The sequence below is a fragment of the Varroa destructor genome, unplaced genomic scaffold (assembly GCF_002443255.2).
Source record: "Varroa destructor unplaced genomic scaffold, Vdes_3.0 BEIS01000001.1, whole genome shotgun sequence".
In the NCBI taxonomy this organism is placed as follows: domain Eukaryota; kingdom Metazoa; phylum Arthropoda; class Arachnida; order Mesostigmata; family Varroidae; genus Varroa; species Varroa destructor.
Window position 1 is genome coordinate 45,906,206 of NW_019211454.1, and position 25,820 is coordinate 45,932,025.

The following is a 25,820-nucleotide window of genomic DNA, read 5'->3' on the forward strand; positions in this document are numbered from 1 at the left end:
ATATAGGTAAACCAAAGCACTCGAATTTTTTCATTTGTCGTGGCTAATAACAACTCACCTGGTAAAAGCCCGATCGTATTCGCATGCACGATTTTAGATTTCAAAGCATACAGGCGCATCATGAGTACAAAAAAAAGTATGTGAGATATTGCACCGTCCTACAATACTGCCATCTTGAAATTTTAATTTGATTTATTTGGCACGTTTCATACTAACCAAACACAGTACTTATCATTAATATTTCCCATAGTATCGTAATCGGTATCGATGGTATGATGCAATTACTTGATGCGAAACGAAAAGTAAACCCAGGGGGGTAAAAAGTATTGAAACTGACGAGGTAGGAATTGCGTAGAATTCGTTAACTAGAGAAGGGGCATCATTGGAGTGTGTTAACCATTTTAGTAAATTATCTAATAGTACGATGCCAAATTCCGTGTTGATCAGCCGAGAAGAAGATGTCCAACGCTATCCTGAATTTAGGTAAGGATTAGGAAATTCGGCAGGAGGTTATAATTACTACAGAGACTCGTTTTATGTAAACGATGATTGGACACATACTTTTGGTGCCTTTTGTCAAGACAGATGGCTTGTACGTTGCAGGACAGAAGCTCCAATGTAACGCGATCCAAACTTTGCATGTGTAGCGAATTTTAGACTAAATTAAAAAGGGCCTTAGTTACTAAAGAAATTACTATCTTTCCATTAATCTACTAAAAAGCATTTCTTATTTAGGTTGCAATATAGTCTAGATGTCAAAAGGTGATCAACTGACAAAATAAAGAAACTTCCTGTTAAGGAAGCCGCCTTGTATAGTTTTGGTCATTATTTGGTAACTGCATATTTCCGACCTATCGTTAGGGGAGCCTTCAAGCCAGTAGCCTCACGTTTGACAAAAGCCATTTGAGGGAAATTTCGGCATATATAAACATAAAGCATAGTTACATACACAAATATGCTTTATATTTTTTTTTATAGAACGAATGTTATCGAACACCTATGATAATGACAACCTTGGATTATAGTTTAAGGGCAGTTTTTATATATAACTTTTTAAGTATTAGGTAATGCGTTTGGTATGTAAAGTTTTATGATCATTAGGACTCCTCAGGTTTGTATTTGTGTTATGCACGGAAAAATGTCCAGTGACAAAAATTGTCAACAAAAAACATTCATTAAACAACTAATAAATGGTAAATATTCCTGCGGAGACCGACAATGGCCATGAGCACTCGAGTGTGCTAAACGATCAGCTGATCGAATGCTGGTTATGCGTCGTCTATCAGGTATGGAGTTCAGATGCAATGCTATAGCTTAATTTTTGTAAGATGAGTTTGCAAATAAATTAAACCAATTTCAGTGTTTACGCGTCTTATCAATATTATAGCAGAAAAATAGGGTCCTCAGTGAATTTATTTTTATTTCTGCTACTATTATCATCATATGAGGAGGTCGCATATTTATTCTGCCTTACACCTGAGCCATTTAATGCAGTGGTAAGTGGTAACGTGTGGGCCAGTACAATGTTAATTAAAGAAGCATTGTTCTGGCTAGGGCGCTCCTTTTCTCTAAAACTAAAGTTTACCGAAGCTTTTTATGTCTATATTGATATGCTGAAATTTATGGGTTATTAATCGTGTAGGTATTTAACAGGAACAGGCTTAGGAGCAGGTGGCCCACATAACTGACAAAGAGAAGACGAAGAAGACAATCCATTTGTTGCCCTCCTGTTGACGCCAGTTTGGCGCGAAGGGTTAGCCGGCTTAAGCTGTACAAATAACAACTTAACCAGATTTCAATTAACCCATTAGACAGCTAATTACATATCAATAAACAACATCTCTAGATGTTCTTTCATGAGAAATACCTACATTTAATTATTTTTATTCAAGTTACTTATTTAACCTATTGTACTGTTTTTCGGCGTGGGCGACCCACCTTGAAGAAAAGCATATATACGTTCATCGTGGTATTTCAGAAACGTTTCTTAAAACACTTCGCTGATGCCATTTATTGCTTCACTCTTCCCGCGTTCGAACAAATCTTGGAAATAACTTCCTCAATGTTAAGTCGAATAATTTTACAAAAATGGCGCAATGCAATAGCTCGATTTAAATTGGTAAATGATGCATGGAGATGCACGTTTGGATGCGTGCTGCACAGAAGCAGGTTTTGCCAAAAGCACAGTGGTGAAGATAACAAATTTACAGCCTTCCTATGTCTACGAGACCACTATACTTACAAGTAACTTTAGGCAATAAGGCTGTATTTTAATTGTAAGAAAATAAATAGCAGTATAATCGATTAGTTCAGTAAATAAAAAATCCTTACCGTTTTATTGCAGTAGATTGCGGCAAGCTGATACTCGTGGACTATCGATTGTTACTGGCATAAGATTGATTGTAAAAGCACAGAATTGACAACCAGAGCTGAAACTGATGCATATATTACCAAACTGAAAAGACGAAAAAAATTCGGAGCTTACTGCCAGTTTCCTTACGACCGGCAGCTTTCTACAAAGTTTTAAACACGGTAAATCTATCGAACAAGAAAATATTGTAAAAAAAACGCCACTTCACCCGTAAGCGAATTTCCGTTTTAGCTCCTTGCATTCATATGTCAGCGGCATAAAACACAAAAATAGTGAACAGATCTGTAATTTTGGAATAAAAAACGCTCCAATTATGGTTGGAGCAGTACTGTTTGACTTTATACAACTTAGAATAAATAGTTCGAGGAACAGGGGTCTAACCTCATCATGTTCACTTGCACAAAAAGCAACTACTTACACAGAATATAAAAATATTCTGTAGTCGCACAGCCGTGTGGCATAAAGGTAGGTATTTTCAACATAGGCGGCTCATTTGCTTATCAGGCATTTCTTCTCCTGTTTTTTGCCGACATCGGACCGCAAAACAGATGCTGTCCACGGTCTGGACCCACTCAAACCGCGGTATGACGTTATTGCATTGAGCAGGCATAGATAGACTATGCTTAGTGTGTGCCCACAGAATATGCTGTTTGCTTGATGCGTATAGTGGCCTTACCATTCAGAATAACTGCTATAAAACCGCATGCGCGTAGAAAAGCAAATACATTTGAGTAGCCTGTGAAAAGTAGAATAGTCGGGCAACAGCCAAGCGAAAACATGAATTTCGTCGTAGCTGCTCTTCTTGTTGCTTTTATTGGCCTCGCGTCAGCTGGACATTTCGGCGGTTATGGAGGTGATTTCGGAGGGGGTTATGGTGATGAGCATGGTCACGCTGTGATTTCACACGCCAAAATCGCGAAGGTGTCCTACGTGAAGACCCCCGTCGTCTCTACACATTATGTGAAGAAGCCCGTCGTTTCCTATGTCTCGAAACCCGTTAAGTCCATCTCGTACGTATCGAAGCCTGTAGTTTCGGTCTCGAGCATTCCCGTCATCTCGCACGGATACGGAGGGGGCTTCGGAGGTGGTTTTGGAGGGGGACACGGATGGTGATAATCGAGGAGCAGAACAAGGGCAGCAAACGAGGCGTACGCCTGGGAATTGATGAGCAAGATTCTTGTAGAAATGTCCTATGGTATAATCAAAGCCGTTTATTTTTGTAAATACAATAAATGTATGCTGTGATTCGACTTAGAAACGTTTGTGAACATAGACATTTTAATTTCTTTGCTTCGTTGAAATACTCTGTCAAATTTTCATTGCAAACAATCTTCCACCGAGCATTATGTGTAGGGGGCGATAGGGGCCTGAGGCTGGCGGGAACGGAGGGGTGTATTTGAAAAGATTCGAACTAGCCGCCAGCAGCTTGTGTGAAGTACTGACAGCTTGCCCCGCTAGGCGTATATATCCAGTTTTAAGTTAAGTGACTTTTGGCAAAGATGAGTGTACTCGCTTGGTGGTGAATGTGCAGACGGGAACCCTTTTTTTTTATTGTTACACAAAATGTCTGTCGCGAGCTTCTTGAGTACTCCTTCACTATTAAAGCCGATCCATTCTGAATCATGGTTCTTTCTCGTATTTCTAAAGCTTGCTATTATTTTCTTGAGTTATGTAGCATCCTAGCTATTAACCATAGTAAATATTATCCCAGCCATAATCTAATTATATGCTGTATACTAACGAGTTAGATATTTCGTTATTATTGACTGTGACTTTTAGATGATAAAGCTACGTGACCTAAATGAGGACGCACTGAATATTTTCGTGCATTATTAGTGCTGCTAGATTACGTCTGTCTCGGCTGGCTGTTATGAGCTTTCCGGAAACAGGTGCAACCTTTGCATACGAGAGGATCACGGAGTACCGTTTAGAAGTGGTCGGAAAGACTGTAGACTTTTTTTTTTAAATATCTTGTTTCATGCCATCTAATAATGCTAAGCTTGTCTCGGGGTTCATCTACCCAGATCTGCGTGATAACAGGTTAGGTCGTTTATCGTTGGATAGATATGTGTGTCTTGTACCTGAGGTACCTGAGGTCGAAATTTTACGCTACTCCCGCCTCGTTAGAAAGAAGTACAGCAGATATTGATCCTGATTAATGAAGCCTGGAAAGAAGCAAGTAAATAAAGCGACATCTACGTTTACATTCTAGTGTGCATTTCATAACAATTTCTGTGTGGTAGCAAATGTTCACCTGTCTGGGGCTACGTCCACTTGTATAAGATACGGTGCAATGTAGTCATGGGCATAAGATTTTAGAAACCTAAAATTTTGAGGTTGCAGAATAAATTTTTTCCGAATTTCGAATGCAATTTTACCTAGCGGCTACGGTAGAATTGAGTACAAGATATTCATGTATGTGAAGAGACCATTTTATTTGTTACATAGAAACATTCTAATTGTTTGAATCAGGTACAGCTTAGTGACTGGATTGAGCCCTTTAAATTATTGAAGTATTTAAGTAAAGTAGCATAACCATTGCCAGTTTCAGTCTGTACGAACCACAGGGAAAAGCGGGCCCATTTAACCACTCTAGTACGATAGTGATAATTCTACATAAGAACGGTTAGCCTAAATAGGCCTATCAGCTTTCTGTTAAAAATACAACTTTTACGTAATTATGGTGATAAAATCAATGCCTTTAAATGCGTTTTTTAATGGGCGTATCTGAGGCTCAAAGAAAGATACTTCAGTCTTCCGAGAATATTATTAGTGGTAAAAAAAGAGCTCTACGTTTTAGTTCTCTATTTGAGAAATTTTTACTTGTTTAACGAATTCCTTTTTTCTTTTAGTCGCTGTTTCTGAGCCACCTTCAAGAATTCAAAAATATTAGGACGATTCTAGAGTTAAGTCAGCGATGTTAGGCAAGAACGTAGGTTGCCCAGCACATAACCTGTTAAACGAGGGCATAATGTTAGCCCTTTTATTTGGGACCTTAATTTACATTATAATCATATTGTTCAAGTTTCAGTTCATAATTCGCTAGTTTTCCCTAGATAAATAAATCATCAATATACGGGTGTATCCAACTATAAAACCAGCATTTTGACACAATAAGCATAATTGACTATTGTTTCAGATATTTATTAATAGTACTTTAAAATAAGGTCGCACTAAATCGAATGATATATGATTTGTATCCATTTAGAAAATCCGGGAGTTTTTTTTCTAAGTAAAGGCAGTCTTCATATGAAAATAAATTTAACACGTAAATGGCATTCTGCCTCAGGTGGCTAGAGCGCTTGTATAGCATTCTACAATTCGCTTTTGTGTGTGTTACATAAATGTATAGGATCGAAATTGCACAGGAAGAAAAATGAAAGAACGAAGGGACCGCTAGTTTTTCATTATTGATTGATCCATTGTTGAGGAACAAAATAATTGATCGTTTCTGGCAGATGTCTTTAATATGCGACATCAACGAACAAAAGCGGACTCTTTGTTTTCTATACGCATCTGGAATAAGAACTTTTAAAGAACAAATTCGTTGTAACTAAAAGGCCCGGAACTGTGTTGCCGATCAGTCGGAATCTATGAAGACAAGACGCAATGGCAGCGTTGACAGCAGAGGGATGGCCGCTTGTAAAGAGTGCTTATTGAAACAAAGTTTGTTTCGAAAATGATTACATGCACAGCTTTACAAGAAAGACGTGCGCGGAGCGTGTGCACTGTGTAGCTGTTCTACCTAGGGCTACCGTAGCGGAAAAACTGATACTCAGAGAGACAAAACTGGGATTGAAACCGAGATGAAAAATGATGGCAGCGATTGGCTTTCTGACTGGCTAAAACAGTAAGTTACGAAAAAAATAGTTAACTCATTCGTACATAGGTTATTAAATTACTTATTGATTAAATTAATTGCGAATGATATGTTATCTACTGTAGGTTTTTCAGTTACGTTGTGATGAATAGCAAAGTTACCTCTGTTGCTTCATCGTACTACGTACAGTGCTAGCTTAAAGATTAGACTTCAACGCGAGTTCTAACGAGGTACACGTGCGCAGTGAGGGTACATCAATGCAATGCTACGGGAACATCAATGTCCACGCCGTGCATACTGACGAATCACTCAATCGACACCCGCAGCATTTATAGTTGACCGTCCAAGGCCAGAATTCCCTAACACTGGACATTTTTTGCCCTCTCTTTTTCAGTTGCAAATGATGTACTAGCTACATATAAAAGCCGCTAGCGTCAACATGCCTGTACCCGCTTTGAACTGCCACCTGCGCAATTGTCCTCAGTTAACTTTACTCATAATAAAGTTGTAACGATGAAGTGCGCCATGACTGCTGTTTTCGTTGCTCTCATCGCTTTTGCATCAGCCGGAGACCTCGGTGGTTACGGCGGAGGATTCGGGGGCGGTCATGGCGGCGGACATGATAACGCGGTCATTTCGCATGTTAACGTGGCGAAGGTGTCGTACGTGAAGACTCCAATTGTTTCTACTCACTACGTGAAGGCACCTGTTGTTTCCTATGTATCGAAGCCCGTTAAGTCGATTTCGTACGTCTCGAAGCCCGTCCTCTCAGTGTCCAGCGTTCCTGTCATCTCCCACGGATACGGAGGAGGTCTTGGAGGTGGACTCGGAGGAGGTTACGGGGGAGGCCACGGATGGTGATAAATCTGCAATTAGATCTGAAAATAATATGTTTTTTGCAGAGTAATTAGAAAGCTAATCTCAATGTTATACATTTATGTAAATAAACACATACACGTTATGATCTTAAAGGTTAATTTTGTTAAATATAAATGATAAACAACGAACGTAGCATATCATTATCAGTAAATGGATGGTGGGCATAGTAGTAAACCATAAGTCACAGACCTGACTACGACAGGCTACAGGGTTTGGTAGGATAGGTAGACTACTGACGCGCAGAATAATACTAACAGGAATGGGCGATTGATTTGTTAGGCTATCATATTTGAGATAATCACGCTAACGTTCTAAGACGTCGAACCGCTGCCTGTTTCGAGTATACGTATTTTCGAGGTACGTGTTTATCTGACCCACACGTCGTAAGTTTCAACATAGTGATCTTCAGTTTTAATTACAACTTCGACTACCACCTAACGAAACGTTAATTACTTGTGAAAGCTGCAATTTCTAGAAGCGTTTGTGTTGTTTAGGTTATAATATATATATATATATATATATATATTTACTATCACTGATGGAATCATACTGAAAACATTTAAATAACGCTTTTTACGTCGTAACTTATGAAAATTTAGCACTTGAGCCTTGGATACTTTTTCGTCAAATCTAAGCAAACTTTTTCATTTCATTCAAATAACTAAAAAGCTTGCCAAATTTATATTTACGTGCCAAAAAAAGACTCCTAGCGTCCTCTCAGCAAAGCCTCAAATTCCTGCGCTTTCTTTTCTAATAGTAGGCCAGACAACATCGAGTCGTTAGCAAGTTAATGTCTGCTATATTTGAGAGTTTATATGAATTTGTTACATACTCTAATCTATGTGAAAAGGTTTTTGTGGAAGTTCTGAACTTGTATGGAAATTTCGGACTTGGACAAACCTAAGTTATAGTAATCTAGCGAAGCGCCCCAGGCATGCCCTTCCTAGGTCTAAGAGCATTTGAGATGGTCCAACTTCAAGAGGGTGCATAAACACGCTCTTCTCTATGCTGAAAACCGCTTACTGAGGTAAGATTGTTGGTCAATAAGCGATATTAGCTTTAGCTCACGCTGTGGCAAGTGCTCGAGTGCATTTCTCTCTACATAGATTCAACTGGATGCTGGTTAGTGATTTTGTCCGCTTTTGCCTGCATTTTTCACTCTGTCTTAGTATCCTGACCATATAACAAATAAACAGCGTTAGCTACTCAGAAGAATCAGAACCCCCAGAATACGTGTACTAGTGCGCTGTCCATTTTCTATCCTTTTTAGTGCATTATAAAGATACAGTGAACCCCCATCCGTGCTCTGAGGCCTACTCCTCTCAACAGGTTATAAGAAGCAAAATAACGCACAATGCAGCGCACTGCTACGACTCCTGTCAGGGCAGTTTTTACGGGTTTAGCCTCTTTCGAGGTTTCGGTAGTTACGACGAACGATACGGAGGCGACTACAGTGGTGAACATGGACACGCCGTAATTTCATACGCCAAAGTAGCGATCCCGCATAACCTGTTATTTCTTGCGCAGTGCGTCAAGAAAACCATCGTTTCTTTACATTTTAAAGTCTGTTAAATCAATCTCGTACATATCGAAGTGTCCAGCGTTCCCGTCATTTAGCACAGATACGGAGAAGACTTCGAAGGGAGGATAAAGGTGGATATTTTTTGAGTGCATGCTTAACTCTTGCAGTTAACTGCGTAAAATTTGCATAGCTGTATAAATAGATATAGGTCAATTATTAAGACATGAGATATTGCGTCCTTACTCTTTTTTTGTAGACGTAGAGCTATGGCAATACCCAGAAAAGTTATTGATTGCTAAGGTATGATTTCATAATGGTTTGTTAATGCATCTTCAATCGAATGAAGGAATGCTGCATTTAACGCAGAGATAAAGCGAATAAGTAACAATTAGATGATATTTGGTATTTCGTGCCTCATGGCCTTCCAGAAAGCAAACTAGAAAGATTGAGTTTGTTTGGTCTAGTTCACCTTGTTCCTTCTTTTTAGCCTTTTATTATGGTCGTTTAGCCTTAAAGCTTTACATTCTATTCTCAAGTTATTATATGAAACGCGTAACCCTAATACACAAAACCAATAGCCGTCAAAAATTAAACTAACAGTCTTTTTAATTCAGTAAATTATTCTATGCAATACCGATATGTTTTTTTTTGAAAAATAACTATTTAGCATACTACAAAAGCATGCGGCTTTCCGTGCCTGATCATCACATAATATCACTAAGCATAAACGCATAAGCGCAGACATCACTACTTCATCATTGCGTATTGCATACGCAAGTTCAAGCGATCCCGAGCATCCAAGGATAACAATCCTAGACGCATGTCGTACTGCCATCAATTTGCTATCAATTTGGTCACATCTCTTTCAGATTATCAGTTGGCATTCAGCGGATGCTTCTCCTGAACATCGTTCACCTGACCAGTGCCTGACTCGTATTCCCTAACCCTCGTAGGCTTGTGTCCTCTTAAGGAACCTCGTACAGCCCCTAGGTTCCTTTAAATGGCTGTACAGCGCACATTATGGCAAAACTCACGTCTGGTAGACACCGTAATTTGCTAAGCCATTCGTACTCCGTGCAATAACATTAAGTCAGTGGCGGTCTGAGATCTTTAACTCTAACTTAGTTGAAAATGGTAAATTTACGCGACTTTATGTATCCTATTACTGAACAAGCAATATAGTTATTCAATAAACAAAAAAAAAAGCATTAGAATCGATTCTACTCATCAACTACAGTAAGCTTTGGTTTCCCAAGCTGACAAGTAGATAATAGCTATTTAATTAAACAAACGTTCGAAAAAAATATAATTTTCATAGCAGTTCGACGAGTAGTAGAAATTACTGAATAATAATAAGGGTTCAGTCGTACGGTACCTGACAACCGAAAAGGAAATTTCAAATAATATGCGTTATAAAAAGATCTGGAACTTTTTGTTTGACCGAATACACAATGGACTTTAAACACGATCCACAGTCAGTGAAACAAAAAAAATCTCGTCCTGTCAGTGGCTTTATATTAAAGCTGTCCAATCATCTGCCAGGAAGAGTCTGCGCGCAGTTCTCATTAATTCATGGCGCCCAAATACTATGGCCTGGGTAGCCTTCAATAAACAGCAAGGAACTGCGGATGGAAAAATTATGAATTTGACTTTCGTTCATTAAATATGTACTATTTTTTGTTCATACTACCTTATCTAGAGAGCTATCACCTTACCTTTGACCTGTGAACCATATACGAAAATAAGTCGATTAACGTAATGATTACTAATAGCGATATAATTTAATAATGACCTTGATGAAACGTCTTAATATGACAAAAAGTATAGATATAAACGATTTTTTCGTATCGAAATCCATTAAGGCACCATTACTTCAACCGAAATTCCCTGTGAAAGGCCATTTTTGAGGCTACAGCAGCGGTAGGAGTCTCTGTTAGTATCGAACAAGCGAAATTGAAAAACTAACAAGGATGCAACGTCAGAAGTACTAGCTACTTAACGAGCTAACAGAATAATATGCCAATGGTTCCAAACAATTGAATTCCGGGAACTTTTGGGTCTCTCAATGAATATCGCTTACATACATAAGCGATAATTGAACTTCCGCGTCTACTGCAAGCGTATTCTTTTTTAGTCACTATTTAGTGGCTAACTATGTATATTTAATTTGTGAAGATGATTATCAATACTTATCCAACAGTCCGTGAACAGTGCTGCTGAATGCCAAAGATGGAACAGCCCACTTATCAAAGCAGCATCGACAACTTCGAAGACTTTTTAAAAATGTCTGACCATAAAATTGCCGTTGACTCATTCGTCTATTGCAAATACTCCACTGTATGTGACGACAAACCAAAATACTGACATTTCCTAGACGTAAGTCACTTAACAGCTAAAGCATCTTAGTCGGTTCTATTAACTTTAACTTAGATTTGTCATCTAGCCGTTGCCGGCTCATTTATATTATTCAGCCGCATTTATACTGGCTCTCGCATTCATTTATGTAGTACCTAAACTAAGATAAGGTAACGTACCCTCAGCGGAAACGTCATTGAGTGCCACCCGTCGGCAGGACGATCGATGCTTGCGGCTACAATCGCAAGAGATATTATAATAACACAGATCATATGAAACATCTTTTTTTATTCATTAAAGGCCTATATTTTACTCGTGCCAATTCACGCCCTTAACAATTAATAATCCTCCTGCGCCTCCGGATCCTTAGGGTTAACAAACGCCAATTTTTTTATTTCATCAGAAATCATCGGTTTTCAGTGAATGAGTTCCCCAAGAAGTCTGCGCAAAGAGTCGTAAACCAAAGCCAATGAATACGTCGAATAAATACGTTACCAAAGACAGATTAGACCACCTTTATGATTTTTCCACTTCTACCGAATCATGCGTTCAGATATTTCGTGAAAATAATCTTCTTTCATATCTCAAGTTCATTCGATTGGCTCGTAGATATATGTATATATACATATATATAATAAATAACATAGGGTTATCCATGTAGGCTTTTAAAAAGCTTCTTTTTTAATTCACAAAAAGCTCTATTTACTTTGCCGATAAGAACCTAAGTTACCTCTAAATAACGTTGATAATAAATAAAATCGTAGTCAACCTCACTGCGAATACGCTATAGATAAGTGACACCACAGCAATTCTTTCTTGGTTGAATTTGTAGGCATTATCACGGATGAAGCTTCGTCGGTTACAATGTTTATCACATACTGCGGTGTTGGAAAAGTATGCACTAAGTTCTTGACGTACCCTTTGTGCCACATAAGTTATATAGCATTTAACAACGTTAGGCGTATCCGATGTGCCTGCCAGACGAAACTTCGTTTCGAAAATAGAAAAAACTGTAGATAACTCTTTATTCACCCACGATATTCACACCACATATACATATATGTTACATATGGTATCGGAAAGATTGGCTTTAAGCACGATAGAAACGAATGGCCAACTTTGTAATGCTACATAAGACATGCTTGTTTTTCGTCTGAAGTGGCCATCGAAGTAACTTCGTGCTGAGCAAACGAAAATCATTTATAAATCGCGTTGCGCAGAAAAGTATCTTCAGCGACAGCCAAAAATTCACAAATATATATATAAGTGGGCCGTGAGTCTTCCTAGATTACAAACCACCTCCAAGGACGACGCCGCAACATATAATGCGGGAGCAGATGCCCCATAAGGTACTTACCAGTTCACAGGCATCTCAGCTTAAATTAAAAAATATCGTCAGATAGCATGGTTAACTCGATACGCTGATTTTCGGTCTACATGAAAGCATAGTACTTCTCTGATTTGGCCCCGAATATTCGACCCTGCACGAAAATTCAGAACCTAAATACTTTTTGTTTACCACCAGTGCGACCTGATCGGTCGGTTGTGCGGTAGCCTGATTTAGGGTTTTCCATTCCGTATGAAATAAATGAAAGAGGTTTTGGGCGGATTTCTGCTTCTTGAGATAGCTCAAACTTCACGATCAAACCACAGATAAAATGTCCAAATTTCTCGCTTACTGATAGAGCATTCATGACCTCGTACTGTTTACGGCGGCATAAATCAACTACTAACAATTTCGACGTACATGCATAGTTTTTTAGCCACGGCTACCTTAATATAGACATTCCTTGTGAATTCTTTATTTCTATGCAGTGAAAAGGCAGAAACTTATGCCTGAAAGTTTATGTCACCTGATTGATTTCGTTGTAGCTGAAGTTAATAAAAGAAGCGCCTAGAAAGCAAAACTGTATGCTATTGGTATTACGATTATTTCGCAAAGTTTCGACCCGTCTTCTTCTCTATAAGCGATAATTACATATTGGGTAAATTCATGGTGCTATCCGGACACACTTAAGTGGATGCTAGACATTGAGCGTTACATGCTAAGTTCTCCTAAGTTGTCAGTTATGCGAAACAACCATCCAGATCTTATCCTCTATGCCTCACGTCAGCAATCCTGTACCCTTCAGCATATAAGGTGCCTAAAATTTATTTAGAACGCATTATTGAGGCAATTGATTTACAACAAGCATGTACTGCACTGAAGTGCAGGTACAACTAGCGGTGAACTACTTTAAGTCAGCATCTTATTAGTTATAGATCTTATTATCATAGGGCAACCGTAGGCTATTGACTACCCTAGGGAACCGAAGTATCTTTCGCAAAACAAAGCTTTAGATTCTTTTTAAATAAACGCTTTTTATAGATTAAATATATACTACAAATATGTATAAAGACATTAAAATATAAATGCGCATATGATATTTTGAATCTAGGATTAACTCTAATTTTCAATAACAATATATTGAAACGTTGAAACAGCTAGCGCTTTGAGAAAAAAAAATTACTGTTTGGACTGTGCGTTAAAAATGTGCTTCCTCTCTATTGTCGACAGCCACAAAAAACAAATTTTGAATGTAAGTTACTTGTACCTGAACAATTGAAATTATCATGGCGGATACCAAGAAAGGAGTATCTTGTTTGTGGAAAGAATGTACAATCGACTTCCGTTACCTTGCGATTACATATCATGTAGGATTCCTAAACAACTCATTGTCGATAACTGACAACCTTATTCAGGTCCACAAGGTTTAAGCGCAGCTGAATATTGTCATTTGATTTCAATTGCATAGAGAACACGGATCTCCTTTGATAACTTACATAAGTAGCACCTAAACGAAGCTCTCATTTGTTAACTGTGCGATCACAACATCACGGCGGTTAAATAAAGGAGCAGCCAAAGCTTTTGCGAGGATAACTGCACGACGAATAAGTTCTAGGAATATCGTTTTCCGCAAGTAGCCGTTTGAATGAGTATTACATTAAACGATCGCAAGCTCTTATAACGCACCTTTACTCTCGCGATAACTAAATTATTCCTTTGTTATGGCCATATATATATATATATATATATATATACATATAGATACAAAAAAAGGTAGGTTCGCGTATAGAAAAGACTCCGATTGAGTCTAGTCTTATTAAAATATTTGCACTAAAGGTCTACATTGTTTGTGGGAACTATTTAAGTTAATCACCTGATACAGTCTTTTTTTAGTTAGTTGGTGATATCACGTTTATAGATCATTCAAATTAGTAAGACTTTTTTTCTCAGAATGATGAATTGAGAATATTCTCTTTCCACTGCCCGTTAGCCTAGATACGGAACACTTAGAAGAACTTCGTATCGCCTTCTATCTAGAAAGGAACAGTACGGTTCTTAGATTTGAACAACTGTCGCAAAAACAAGTAGATGTTTTGTCCTATTAGCCCTTTTGTTCTCTGGGATTTTTTGGCAGATTGTTTACGTGAATACTCGCGGCGTATAGGTTCATGGAATAACCGCTAAATTTCTTTGCCGCTAGATACTCAGACATCACAAGCCGAGCCGGCGCCGCTATAACAACATACGAATATTATTTGGAATTGATAAAAATGGAGCGGTGATCTTCGTTGTAAGGTGATCGTGTTAACTAAGAACGATAACATTAGTCGGGAAGGTGATTTCAGCCAAGCACCAGCTACTCAATGGCCAAGTCCTTCCTTGGGCTCTGCCGATGCACAGTTCTAGGTGACATAACTATACTTGATGAACTGCCCCAATTGATATATCTACACAGGCAGAAAATGTTACATGAGCAACTTACAGGAAATGTCTCTGCGAAGAAATAGGTACGTGCAGCAGCCTTTCAAGAAATATCATAATAGCGTCTCTTAAAGTGGCCAAACTAAGGAACGGTAGCCTAGCTCACGTCTTCTACAAGTGATTTGCTTTATATAGAGTAGTGTTGCGTGACACGTAACTGATTACGTCACGTCTGCTGTTCTCATGATGTGAAGTTCAAGGTGAGATAAACCGATGAAATGCTTGAAGTTCATTAGCGTGAGTTCGATAATGATTAATTGCAAGCATTGTACAACCGCGCTATGCGTACTCTCGCGCGTCTGACGTAATGAACATAAGCTGTAAACGTAACGCAAGCTGCAAGAGTATATTTTTCACAATCCTGCATCATTTGTACTATTACAAATTTGCCTAAGCACTTCCTGCGTAATTTGAACACCTTATATTTAAGTTATATGCTGATAACTTGCGTGACTGACTTGCGTTTTTTAGCTCGCACTGGTGGCCAATTCGGATGGATTTACTGTGTGTTTAAATCTTAATAGTAATGGCTTGCGATTCTTCTATAGCGTCCTCCCGAAAATCGAGTTCGTTTGAAGACGGCTTCTCGTTTTACGAATAGAGCATAGCTATCGCTAGTTATAGCAATGAACCCTGTCTTCATGCTGAGACAATTGCCACAGCATGTCACGCTTCAACGTGCCGTAGCAACTTAGACGCGTACCATTCTATTTTGTATAAATCACCAGTAACAGTGCTTTCAAACAGGAACCTAACTTAACCAGGAACACAAATTATGACGAGTTGATCCTGAAGCAACAATTATGGATATCAGGAAAACTTCGATTATACAACTCAGGAAAAACGCTAATACTAAGCAGTCAAAAAAAATATCAACGAATAGAAGAATTGGCATCGTAAATCACTCACAAAAATATAACACTTTTCATTCTTTCCGCGTTTCTAGTAAACAGTTTCATTTAGTTAGTTTATGAATTTGTTATTGTATACACAGAAGCCAAAAGTAAATGCGAGGCATAAAAGAAAAGGATTAGAAACATAAGGAAAATTAATACGGGTGGATTGTGGGAATATTTCGGGCCGTTTATTTAATGGGCATCCATTACCCTTGGCACTATAAAACGTGTTCGTGTATTAATGATCCAAAAACAGAAAGTTCATTTGTGAAACATCGGCTGAAATTAGTACTTTTCTGATGTGGCCGACTTAGATGCACTGCTATTGGTACGATAAACAAACGTGGTTATCTTAAAGCAATGTCTGATCGCGTCTGTACCAAATACGCGGGCGCGGAGGAAGCAGAGCAGGTTCATATACAGTAGCATAAAGAAAATACGACCGGAAAACCACTGCGAGAACCCCGCGACTAATCAAAAAGTGCACAAACGATTCTGGCTTTTCGATGCTAGTCTTGATTTCTAAATTTGATATGCTGAGGAACACTTTACGACCGTTTCCGACACAAATCTTACGTTCACGAAATTCGACGGAAGCCTCCAAGGAACAATAAAACCTAGAAATCTGATCAGTCTCACTCTCATTTGGATTCACGAGGCAGCAAGTCGTCTTCGATCCTTTAGCGACGTGTAATTATTATGGTTGCAAAAGTTGATGGTAAGAACCATTGGTAACTTGGCCAGAAGATATTTTCGTTGTGGCATAACTAAATACTTAGTCAGTGCCTCGCTCTATATCCCGTTAAGGATGCGTCACGCCGTCATAGTTTTGTTAGAAAAAAATGCACACACGTTAACAAAGGAGCTTGTTTGGATATTTTAATTCCTGCATGGCTACCTCGTCGAATGGTAAGGTATACGTCATGAGAGCAATTCAAATACCCAATCGAAGTCGTATAATATTAAAATTGACTCGCAACGTAACTTATCCCACTACTCAATGATTATCAGCTCGTATGAGCCACAAATAGCCTAAAACGCAAGTCCATTAAACGGTATGTAACTTAATCATTTAAACTTGGCTCATACTCCGTCTAACTTTTCACTCGGCAACGATCTACACGCATTGCTCACTGATACGCGCCGCTCGGCGCGTTCACGAGGGCGCCTTGTGCCATACATGGAGTAGTAGTAAGCGGAACTATTGGACTGTACCAAGTTGGAAATCAGCGCTGCACTTTTCAGTCAGTGATTACGGCTCTTTGAACTGCTGAATTCGTTTGATAGTGTATTAATTAAATACTATTCATTGGATTGGTTATGTCAGCCTTCGCTATTCCTTGCCTTTTCTTATTGCTTGCTGTTGATCAAGCGTTGAAAAACTATTTTGGTACAGCTTAGAGATGTAGACTTATCTCACTAATACTTCGGTCTGCCAAAGCGGTCCAAGGCGATTTTCTCCGAATTCGTAAAGAATGCGTTCCTTGGGCTACAAATAGCCTTTTTCAACTTAGCCCGATACTCTGAGTTGTGGGGTGTTCTCGCACACGCTTGAACGCAATACACATCATACCTATTCCGGGTAATTCAGGCAACCTTCTGGCGTCTGCTCAAGACTAACAAGAAGTATCGAAAATACTGAACGCATCCGCTTCTGGTTATCGAATTAAGGAGGAAATGTCACGACTTGAACCGGACGTTAACCATAGAACAAAGTGGGGCAAGCGAAAAGCTTACCAACAGTACATATTTGAGTTACTTCTTAGCTGAAAAAAAAAAGAAAGGACAGCAAATAAAAACAGACAGATATGATTTGCACGGAACAGCATGAGCGTCTGACCTCGTCCGAGAGGACAACGTTAATAGGAAAGCTGTTTACGAATAAGGTAACAAGGATACTGATATTAATAATAACAAAAGTTTTTACAGCAAACTATGTACAGTAAAACCTTATTATATATTATTAAATAGTATGTGGGTTAAAGACGAAATATCGTATACCAGACATAACTAAATAAACTCAACGTAAGTCATAATACATTAACCTTTTTCGCCGTGAATTAATACGTGACAATTGGTTCCGGTTACATGGCCCATATACACAAACACACATTCGCACGCTTACTATTGAACCCATTGCCTACCCCCCTGACGGTGTATTTACATGATTTCCTTCTTCGGTAAAAACAATTAATCGTACTGCTTATCTATAACGTCAAAAAGAAACATTACGCAAAGGATTAGATGGAAACTTGCGCGACGTTTTTTGATTTCAACCTGCTTGTTTAAACGTCAACCAGGGTCACGCCGAGGACCGCAACTGCAGATCTGGTATATTTTGCGTCGTCGCATTCTAGCTCGCCGTACTGAATAAGCTTTGTCGACGTTCTTTAAATATAGCAGAGTTATTTTGTAGCTTTTCACAAGCATAACACTTCAAGACGTCTTACAAATGCCTCTATTTTATAAAAACAGTATCTTGTATCTTCACTTTGTCATGGAGCGACGACTGTAGATCAGCTCTTTCGGCCTGCCATAGATGTACATTATTAGCGCAAGCTGCAAAAGATCCAACACAGACGGGATCCATCGGTGTGAGTAACAGAACAGAACTCAGAAAGAGCATTGGTAAGGTCAACCGTCGATAGCATCATCGATATTGCACGAATCACAGTACTCGCTCTTCACAAGCGACCTATCAGTAACTATTTTTTTAAGACATTTCGTAAACTGTTTCGCTCGTGATGGCTAGTCTCCTCGATTGCAGTTTACCTAAGCTCATTGATAACAGAACTGTCTAAATCAATAAGAGGAAGCGGTGGGTTGGCCTATTTCATGATCGAGGATATCTTCTGAGCTGCACAGGTCGAGCTGGAAAGAAGGTCAGCCCGACACTTGCGGCCACACTAACGAACAATTTATGGAAATTTCAATTTAGCCGTTTGCTTGCTTCTTACCTATTTTCCAGCGTGACACTGACCAGATCGGTAGCGTGAATACGGCAAGCTCTACCTTAGCAGGGAAACGGAATGCTGAAACAGGGATAACCGATGCACGTCTACAGAACTCAACGGGCTGTAGAACTTGTTCTGAATCATGCATCTGAGAATTCGTTGGGAAAAAAGTATAGATATGCTTTTATGTTTATTTCCACTATGTCTATTTAAACCCTCGTCACAAGTGAATTGTTACTCTCCAAGAAGTCGATGTACGGTGGGGCCGCCGACTAGAAAGTGCACACTAAGCCTTTGACTAGAACGAAATTACAGAGAGAGAAAATGCGATATTTTTGGCTTGTAGATCTGATTTTAATAGAGTTTTTAATTGTTATTAATTCATGAAATCGTAAAATAATATGAATAGATGCATATCTAAGTTTGATCAGGTTATTTTGCACTTGTTGTAAAAACTTTGTAGGATTTTGTAATAATTTTATAAAAATATTGTTAATCTTATGGAAGGTATAAATTTACGACATTTAAACTTTAAATTATATAGAAAAAAAACAAGGATAATAAGCTTTAATAATAATAAAAATAATAATATTTTGGCAGAACGATAGATAGTGGTAGATCAGGTCAATCGAAAATATATATATTTGCAAATTGGTTAATTTCATTTACACGTACCTGGAATAAGGCAAACGTCTCCTGACAATTTGAAGGCTCTATTGAAATATATATAACTTCCAAAAAACTTCTGCACGACGCTGCATGTAAATGTACAATAGCAAAGACAAAGCGGTCGGATCAGATCGTAAAATTAGCATATTTGCAAGCAAAGTATTTTACCAGGTAAAATATTACTTAATTAAAAAAATTCATTGTTAATACATTGACACATTCACCAAGGATGGCAAAGGTGCTTTCATTCATTTCACGCTGTAGCAATTCTGATCCATGTTACTCCATCTTGTGTACGTCTAAACTGACTAAGTACCCTCCACAAACCCGACTGCACCTAAGCCCTTATCATATGGTAAATTTTATAAATAATCAACTTGCTTGATTATTGATAACTAGAAATTGAAGTCAAGCACTACCTTTGTCAGAGCTTTGCGTCCCAGATCAGCCATGTACATATGGTTCCGCCGTAACACTGCATATTGAAGTATCTCTCGAAGCGATTTAATACGAGTCTCGCTTGATTGCTTTATAAACCTTTCAAGAAAGCAAATATGTCGGAACTAACCAATAGTCAAATCTCCATAACGGAAAAGGTGATGTAAGACAGCCCAGCGTGGACGCCGTAGAGTGGCTATCAGCATAAATAATTCTGTGATTATGACTCAGCATCAGATAGAAAAAAATGCCCAAAACGTCAAAAGTGGCATATACCAGAACTGGTAGCTTAATTTCGAAAGATTATCTCTACCTCTACAACGTACATGGCAATAACGCTCTGTTTTACTGTAGCCGCAGTAGATCGCCTTATGCGAAATATGAGATAAAAAAATACTAGCATTGAATTTTCATCGATTCATCCTTTCTAATTCGAGTCTATGTACACTTTGACGACCCTTTGTAAGATACGTATGGAAACATATGTGAAGGGCTTCGGGTACTAATTTTGCAATCACGGCTTCCCTATAGGGCGACCGGACGATTTATACTGAGCCGAGCAAATATGTCCACAGGCGGCATAGAGTTCATATTTTCAGTTGGTCAGTGACTTGACGGAACAGAAATCACTCCATCTTCTCAAAGAGGTAGGCCCAGCAATGGATTATCTTCTGTTTTGGTTCTAAGTGTTGTTTCTCTCCAAAATTTGCCTGCAGATATTACCCCTAAAGCGACTTTCCCGGTTGAATACTACATCACATCAAGAAATATATATATATATATATATATATATATATATATATATATATATACAATTATTCGAGCGTAATTGCGTAGAATATGTAACAAATCGGACGCCATAGAGTTCTGAGGCTACCCCAAATCTTCAAATGACCAAGGTCGAATTGCCCCAAAGAAAAGAATCTATTACTTTTCTTATTTAGCCAAAAGTATCTGAAACACATTTGAAGTTCACGCTGACGAATGGTCTCCCTTTGAATGTATCTGACGAGAACATAGACACATACAACAGTGGGCTTATCCACTATATATATCCGGCTTCATGGTAGAAGAACATAGTTTCTGTTTAATACGAACCAACTTTGCCCCTGATCCTCTCGTAGATAATAAACTACCATAGACAGTTCAATCATAGTGTTTATTATTACATCAAAAAAGAAGTAGAACCGATGTTTTTTTTCCTATTTTTTAGTAGAAGGAAAATCGGTATCCAAATGGGATGATACAGCATTTATGGTCTTAGCGGTCACAAGATATAAATCGAATATTATTTATTAGATAATACGTTAATTTATTACAATCTACGGTAGGGGAGCCGCAATGTAAACCAAAATATATTTTTTACATATTTTTTGCCTTTCGCTATTTGATTAATGTTTTCTTAGCTCGATCACATAACGTCGCATCTGTTTTGCCGCCTGCCATATCGACGTTCTTAAAGTTGCGAACTACTTGAAAGCAATACCTGTATCTTAGAAATGGGAGATTCAATCTATTTCTTTCTGATCGACTGAAATAATAAAAAGGTTACCCCTACATTTTAGGGCACTAAACTAAAAAAAAGAACATTCTATTTCGAAGAATGACATTGTAGAAACGAAGTAAAGGGCTTATTTTCGAGCTGGAGTATTTGAATGACTATCGAGGATAGAGAATTGCCAACGTGGAAGGCTCCGCGTAGAGTAATAGCTACGATACATATATTTTATGTGGTAGTCAAAGCGGCAGACGTGTTTTGATATCAAAGATCTGCATCGACTGAATTAAAAAACCGAAGTTAAAAGAAATAAAACAATAAAATTCCGAGTGGAATTGAATTAAAAAAAAAAAAAAAAAAGAACAATCAGAAAGAAGGCCTCGACTTCTCTGATAATTAAAAGCAAGCTGAACTGTGGTTTTGTCGAAGTATGAGACTTCAAAACATTCATTTAGATCTTGGGCATGCGGGCCAGATAACGTGCGCTTGAATGATCGAGTTTAGCATATAAAGACCCCCTGGAGCGGTTCTGCGTTTCTCGAAAACCGGGGGTGCGGTTATTTTGAAATGGCTGAGCTTAAATATAACTATCAATGTGAATTTGTACAGCGTATTTGTGAATAATAAACTGTGATATTATGTGAGCTCAACAATTCTGCTTTCTGACAAATTTATTAAGCATCTCTCTAAGGCTCTGTTGGCTCATTTCGACGTAGATATTGCTGATAATAAGCCCTACTTTATTAACTACCTAAATACCTTAAAATTAGCGAAGTTAATTTTCGAAAATAAGTTTCTTTCGTTTCAGGGCAAAGTGAGGCAAGATTACAAGGGGAAAAAAAGGAAAAAGAAAGGAGGCTTCTACCTTCTTGAACTTTTAAGTATAATTATTCATCAAAAGTGCGACACACTCCTTGTATTCCAAATACAAAATAATTAAGCCATAATTTTCAGCACAAATTTATATAAATCATGCTGTTTGTTATTTATGTATTAATATAATGAGTTTAGACTTAAAATAGGCGTATGTTTTGTGTTTATTTTGTTGTCGCCTTTGGCTGTAACGACTGTGCGAACCAGTTCTCGGAATCATCTCTTCGGTATGGCATCAAGGGCCGCTTCCACTAGAAGAAGGTTAAGGCGGGTCGATCTTGGTTTTTTTTTTAATGTGGGGTCTCTCCAATAGATCTATGAAACGATATGGTTACCATATCCGTTGGTAACCATGCGCCGGCGAGGTCTGCATGTTCATGGTTACCATGACAACGCACTTAAAAAATGCGCATTAGCCACCCAGGTCCCGTAGTCTTCGAGCCATATGCTTTTGCTTGTTTATACATAAATTGTGTAGATAAACGAGTGTAAGCCATTCAAGCTGAAATGTTAATAGTACATTCGATAGGAACCATTTCTAAATAGGGAACTTATATCGAATTACTCATACTTACCGTCCTTTAGAAGGTAGCCGACAGAGCGAAAGCTGACGCAAAAAATCACAAAAAAAAACAAACGATATGACTATTTCGCGTTATAAAACATATGTGAAAAATCTATTTGCACGATAAAATCTATTCTGCAACCTTACATATATGTGTAGCTGTCCTTATCGGGAGCTTGTTTCGTTTTAGCTTCAGCATTTTGGCAATTAAACCATTTGGGTAACGACAATTAGCAATATGCAGCTGCAGCTCAGATAATGATAATGATGATCAATGTTTTTCTTGATAAACTAAATGGGACAGACGCCTTGCCCAAAAATACGTAGGCCCAATAACTTAAAGCCGTAGTAGACTGATCGTCTGTTCGGCCTCGAGTTACTGGAGCGCCGCCAATCAGACGAATTAACTAGAGCACTACAATATAAGGGTTCCGAAAAATTTCAAACGAACGCCTGTAGAAGCGTCACATTTCTATAATTTATTTTATAATCTAAAATGACATTTCTATATGGGCTAATTGCAGAACTGTAAAATACTTCTGCAATTAGCCTAGTCGAAGGAGGGAAGTCTATATTCTGATACTGAAAATTTAATACGGCTGTACTGTTGTAACATTAATTCTGGGGGGGGACCATGGCCATTTCCTGCTTCTCGGCCGGGAGAATTTGTTCCAGCTGCAGTTACTGGCGTTAGTGGAACTCAAGTCAAAATCAATTGCCTGTCAATAGTCGAGGATATAAAAATGATGTGATCTGACATCGCCGTTAACGCTTACTGTCAATCAGCGCATTGGACACTGCGCGTTCAGACGTCCACTTCGAATGCGTAAATTATCTACGTTTACTTTTTAGCAACTGGAAGGGAGCACTTTCTATTTGTGTCAGATCTGTCTATGACTATTTAATCAGACGAAATCTAACTCTTATAAGCCGATTTTCTCATATAAGTGAATGGACGTGCGAGCCATATCCGTCCTAACTAGTAGTAATATATTGTCCGTCGTGCTGGCTATATCAGTATGTTTTCGTTGATAATAATAAAAGATCGGAGAAAAACGGAGTCTTCCGTTCACATCATAATGTATCAACGATTTCCTTCTAGTTTCATCGTTATGTCGTAGCCATACTACGTGGACGCTTCTACGATCTGCCGCAACCAACTAATATCTATGTCCGTGATTTAAATTAAGAGTAAATCGTCGTTATTCAATTATATACGATCACAGAGTATGGGGCTTCGGCGGAAATCAGCAAAAGATCGATTCGATAACGAGTGTCATCAGTAACCGTACCTGTATTTGCGTTTCGTATCGTCTGTACAAACTTACAATGCTGATTTTACAATAGGGTAGCTGCGCCCGATGACACGGGCAAATCTGATAAACAGTCTAACTAGGCATGAAAAAATAAAATTGGTGATTTTAACCAGCTCATTAGATATGCGACCAGGTCTAGTAAAATGTTTTGAACTTTTAGAAAGTAACAATATAGTTGACCGCGGCAGATGCTATCTACCGTATGAACACTGGAATGAGGAGACGCAGCGATCCGGATAAGAAATGTGCCACTTTTGGGTAGAAATTTTAATAAAGGGTTGATCTGCGGCACACAACTAATTAACGTATCATTTTTTTTTCTTAAAACAACTAATAACAATCTGTCATCGAAGTAATGCCCAGGCCGCATCTTAAAACGTGGGCCGAAGTTCGACCACGGTTTTCCCGCGCCGAGCATCGTACATGAAGTTTAACATAGACGGCTTATTTTGTAGTATTAACAGTGTTAACAATTACAGCGCCTAATAGAACTGTACGATATGAGCGTCCAGCGTGATTATGCTGTTTAAACAAAACGTTCCTGGAATGGAGGAGGGCAACTTTCCCTAAGAAACGCTAACAGTATGCTCTATTAGCCTAGGGGGCGGAACCCGTCTCGTCGTCAGCGTGGGAGGACTAATTTTAGGACAAGACTTTAGAATAAACTAAAAGAAGCCTTGTATCGGATCATTGTCATCATCATGTCCATCGTTACCGCTGGTTTTAACAACGGGAGGGAGATCAATGCCACTTCTCTCCGTTAAAATAAACCGTAAGTGTACATTTTTTCTCTTCGTTCCTACAGATGTGCCGCTATTATTCGGCAGTGTATGGGTGCGTTACACTGCTTTCCCTATGATTAAAGTTTTACGTCCAGCATCGCCGTTATGCATTCCACCACACGGGTGGCCCCCAACCCAAGACGATGTACGCTTAAGTCTGGGTTCGAATCTGTATTACAACGTTTCCACAAGGTTAGCAGATTGCCCAGTAAGCTACTACGGGAATGCACTGCACTGTTGTATGTACGCGAAGCTGACATCACGGCCGCCAGCATCGGCTGCAGTAACATTGTGGAACTTCGTCAGTTTCATATTCGTCAGCGGTAACAGCGGCAAAATATCAGTAGGAGCTGCAAACACAGAACCTACTGCAGAAGGGACACTTCTACGGCCTGCACTGTGGTCGCCAGACCTCTACAAGTACCACTAACAACACTGGAGTCGACCAAGGTGGTTTAGGTAGTCGCCACGGTAAACCAATTACGGTGCTCCGGCGGGAAATTCAACGTTTAGCTGGCGACGACGTTAAATGGAATGAAACGGGCCGGGCCCTCCTCTCTCTTATTGCCAATAGCGGGCCCCTTTCCTCACTCCTTCGGCTGACGCACACAGCATCGCTGCGGCGTACTACTGCTGCTGTCTCTCCATCGGTCTGTTCGTCCGGCTATCAGTCTATTCACGAGCAACTACCACTCCTATTGGTGTTTTGCCTGTTTGCGGCGGTGCGCGAGCATCACGAGGGCCACTGCAACGGCGGCAGCGACAGAAGCAATAGTCGCTCAGGACCAGACGCACGGGGCACGGCGTGTTGGGCGTTCCGTCTGTGCGCTGAAAAGTTTAACCGAAGAAGGACTGCTGTTCCGATCGGGTGTCGTGGGAAACGCTACGAAAGGACGTCGACGTTCTCTTCGGTATCTGACCCGAGTGGGACGACGAACGAGCTTCGACCGTTACGCAGTGGTGACACGACATCGGTGGTGACGGAAAGATTGACAAAGAAAAAGACAAAATTCGTACGGTTTTTTGGCATCGGACACCGAATTGACATATAGCGCAATATAAAACCCTATATAT

General features: G+C 39.1%; 3 protein-coding genes and 2 long non-coding RNA genes across 6 annotated transcripts in view; 3 read left to right on the plus strand and 2 right to left on the minus strand.

Moving 5' to 3' along the window:
• Positions 1–1,223: 1,223 nt before the first annotated feature.
• LOC147758711 (uncharacterized) lies at positions 1,224–4,577 on the plus strand. Its single transcript, XR_015320428.1, has 3 exons — positions 1,224–1,286; positions 2,348–2,532; positions 4,151–4,577. It is a non-coding gene; the product is annotated as an uncharacterized LOC147758711 (long non-coding RNA).
• Positions 3,092–3,641, plus strand: LOC111250086 (uncharacterized). The gene has a single exon (XM_022804763.2). The coding sequence runs from the start codon at positions 3,149–3,151 to the stop codon at positions 3,482–3,484; it is 336 nt and encodes a 111-aa protein (XP_022660498.1). The 5' UTR covers positions 3,092–3,148; the 3' UTR covers positions 3,485–3,641.
• A 204-nt stretch (positions 4,578–4,781) lies between the features above and the next one.
• The window catches only part of LOC147758712 (uncharacterized), a 60,843-nt gene continuing 39,804 nt past the window's right edge, over positions 4,782–25,820 (minus strand). The window contains exon 3 of the mRNA XM_086979001.1: positions 4,782–7,069. Within this exon, the coding sequence (XP_086835127.1) occupies positions 6,960–7,069 (110 nt within the window). The 3' untranslated portion in view covers positions 4,782–6,959. The remainder of the gene's footprint in view (positions 7,070–25,820) is intronic.
• LOC147758713 (uncharacterized) lies at positions 17,415–20,047 on the minus strand. The gene is made up of 4 exons (XR_015330002.1): positions 19,694–20,047; positions 19,281–19,360; positions 18,609–18,903; positions 17,415–18,210 (listed from the first exon to the last, which is right to left on the minus strand). It is a non-coding gene; the product is annotated as an uncharacterized LOC147758713 (long non-coding RNA).
• The window catches only part of LOC111244146 (uncharacterized), a 93,514-nt gene continuing 93,100 nt past the window's right edge, over positions 25,407–25,820 (plus strand). For both annotated transcript variants that reach the window (XM_022790886.2, XM_086978720.1), the window contains exon 1: positions 25,407–25,759. The gene's annotated coding sequence lies outside the window, so the exon portion shown is untranslated. The remainder of the gene's footprint in view (positions 25,760–25,820) is intronic.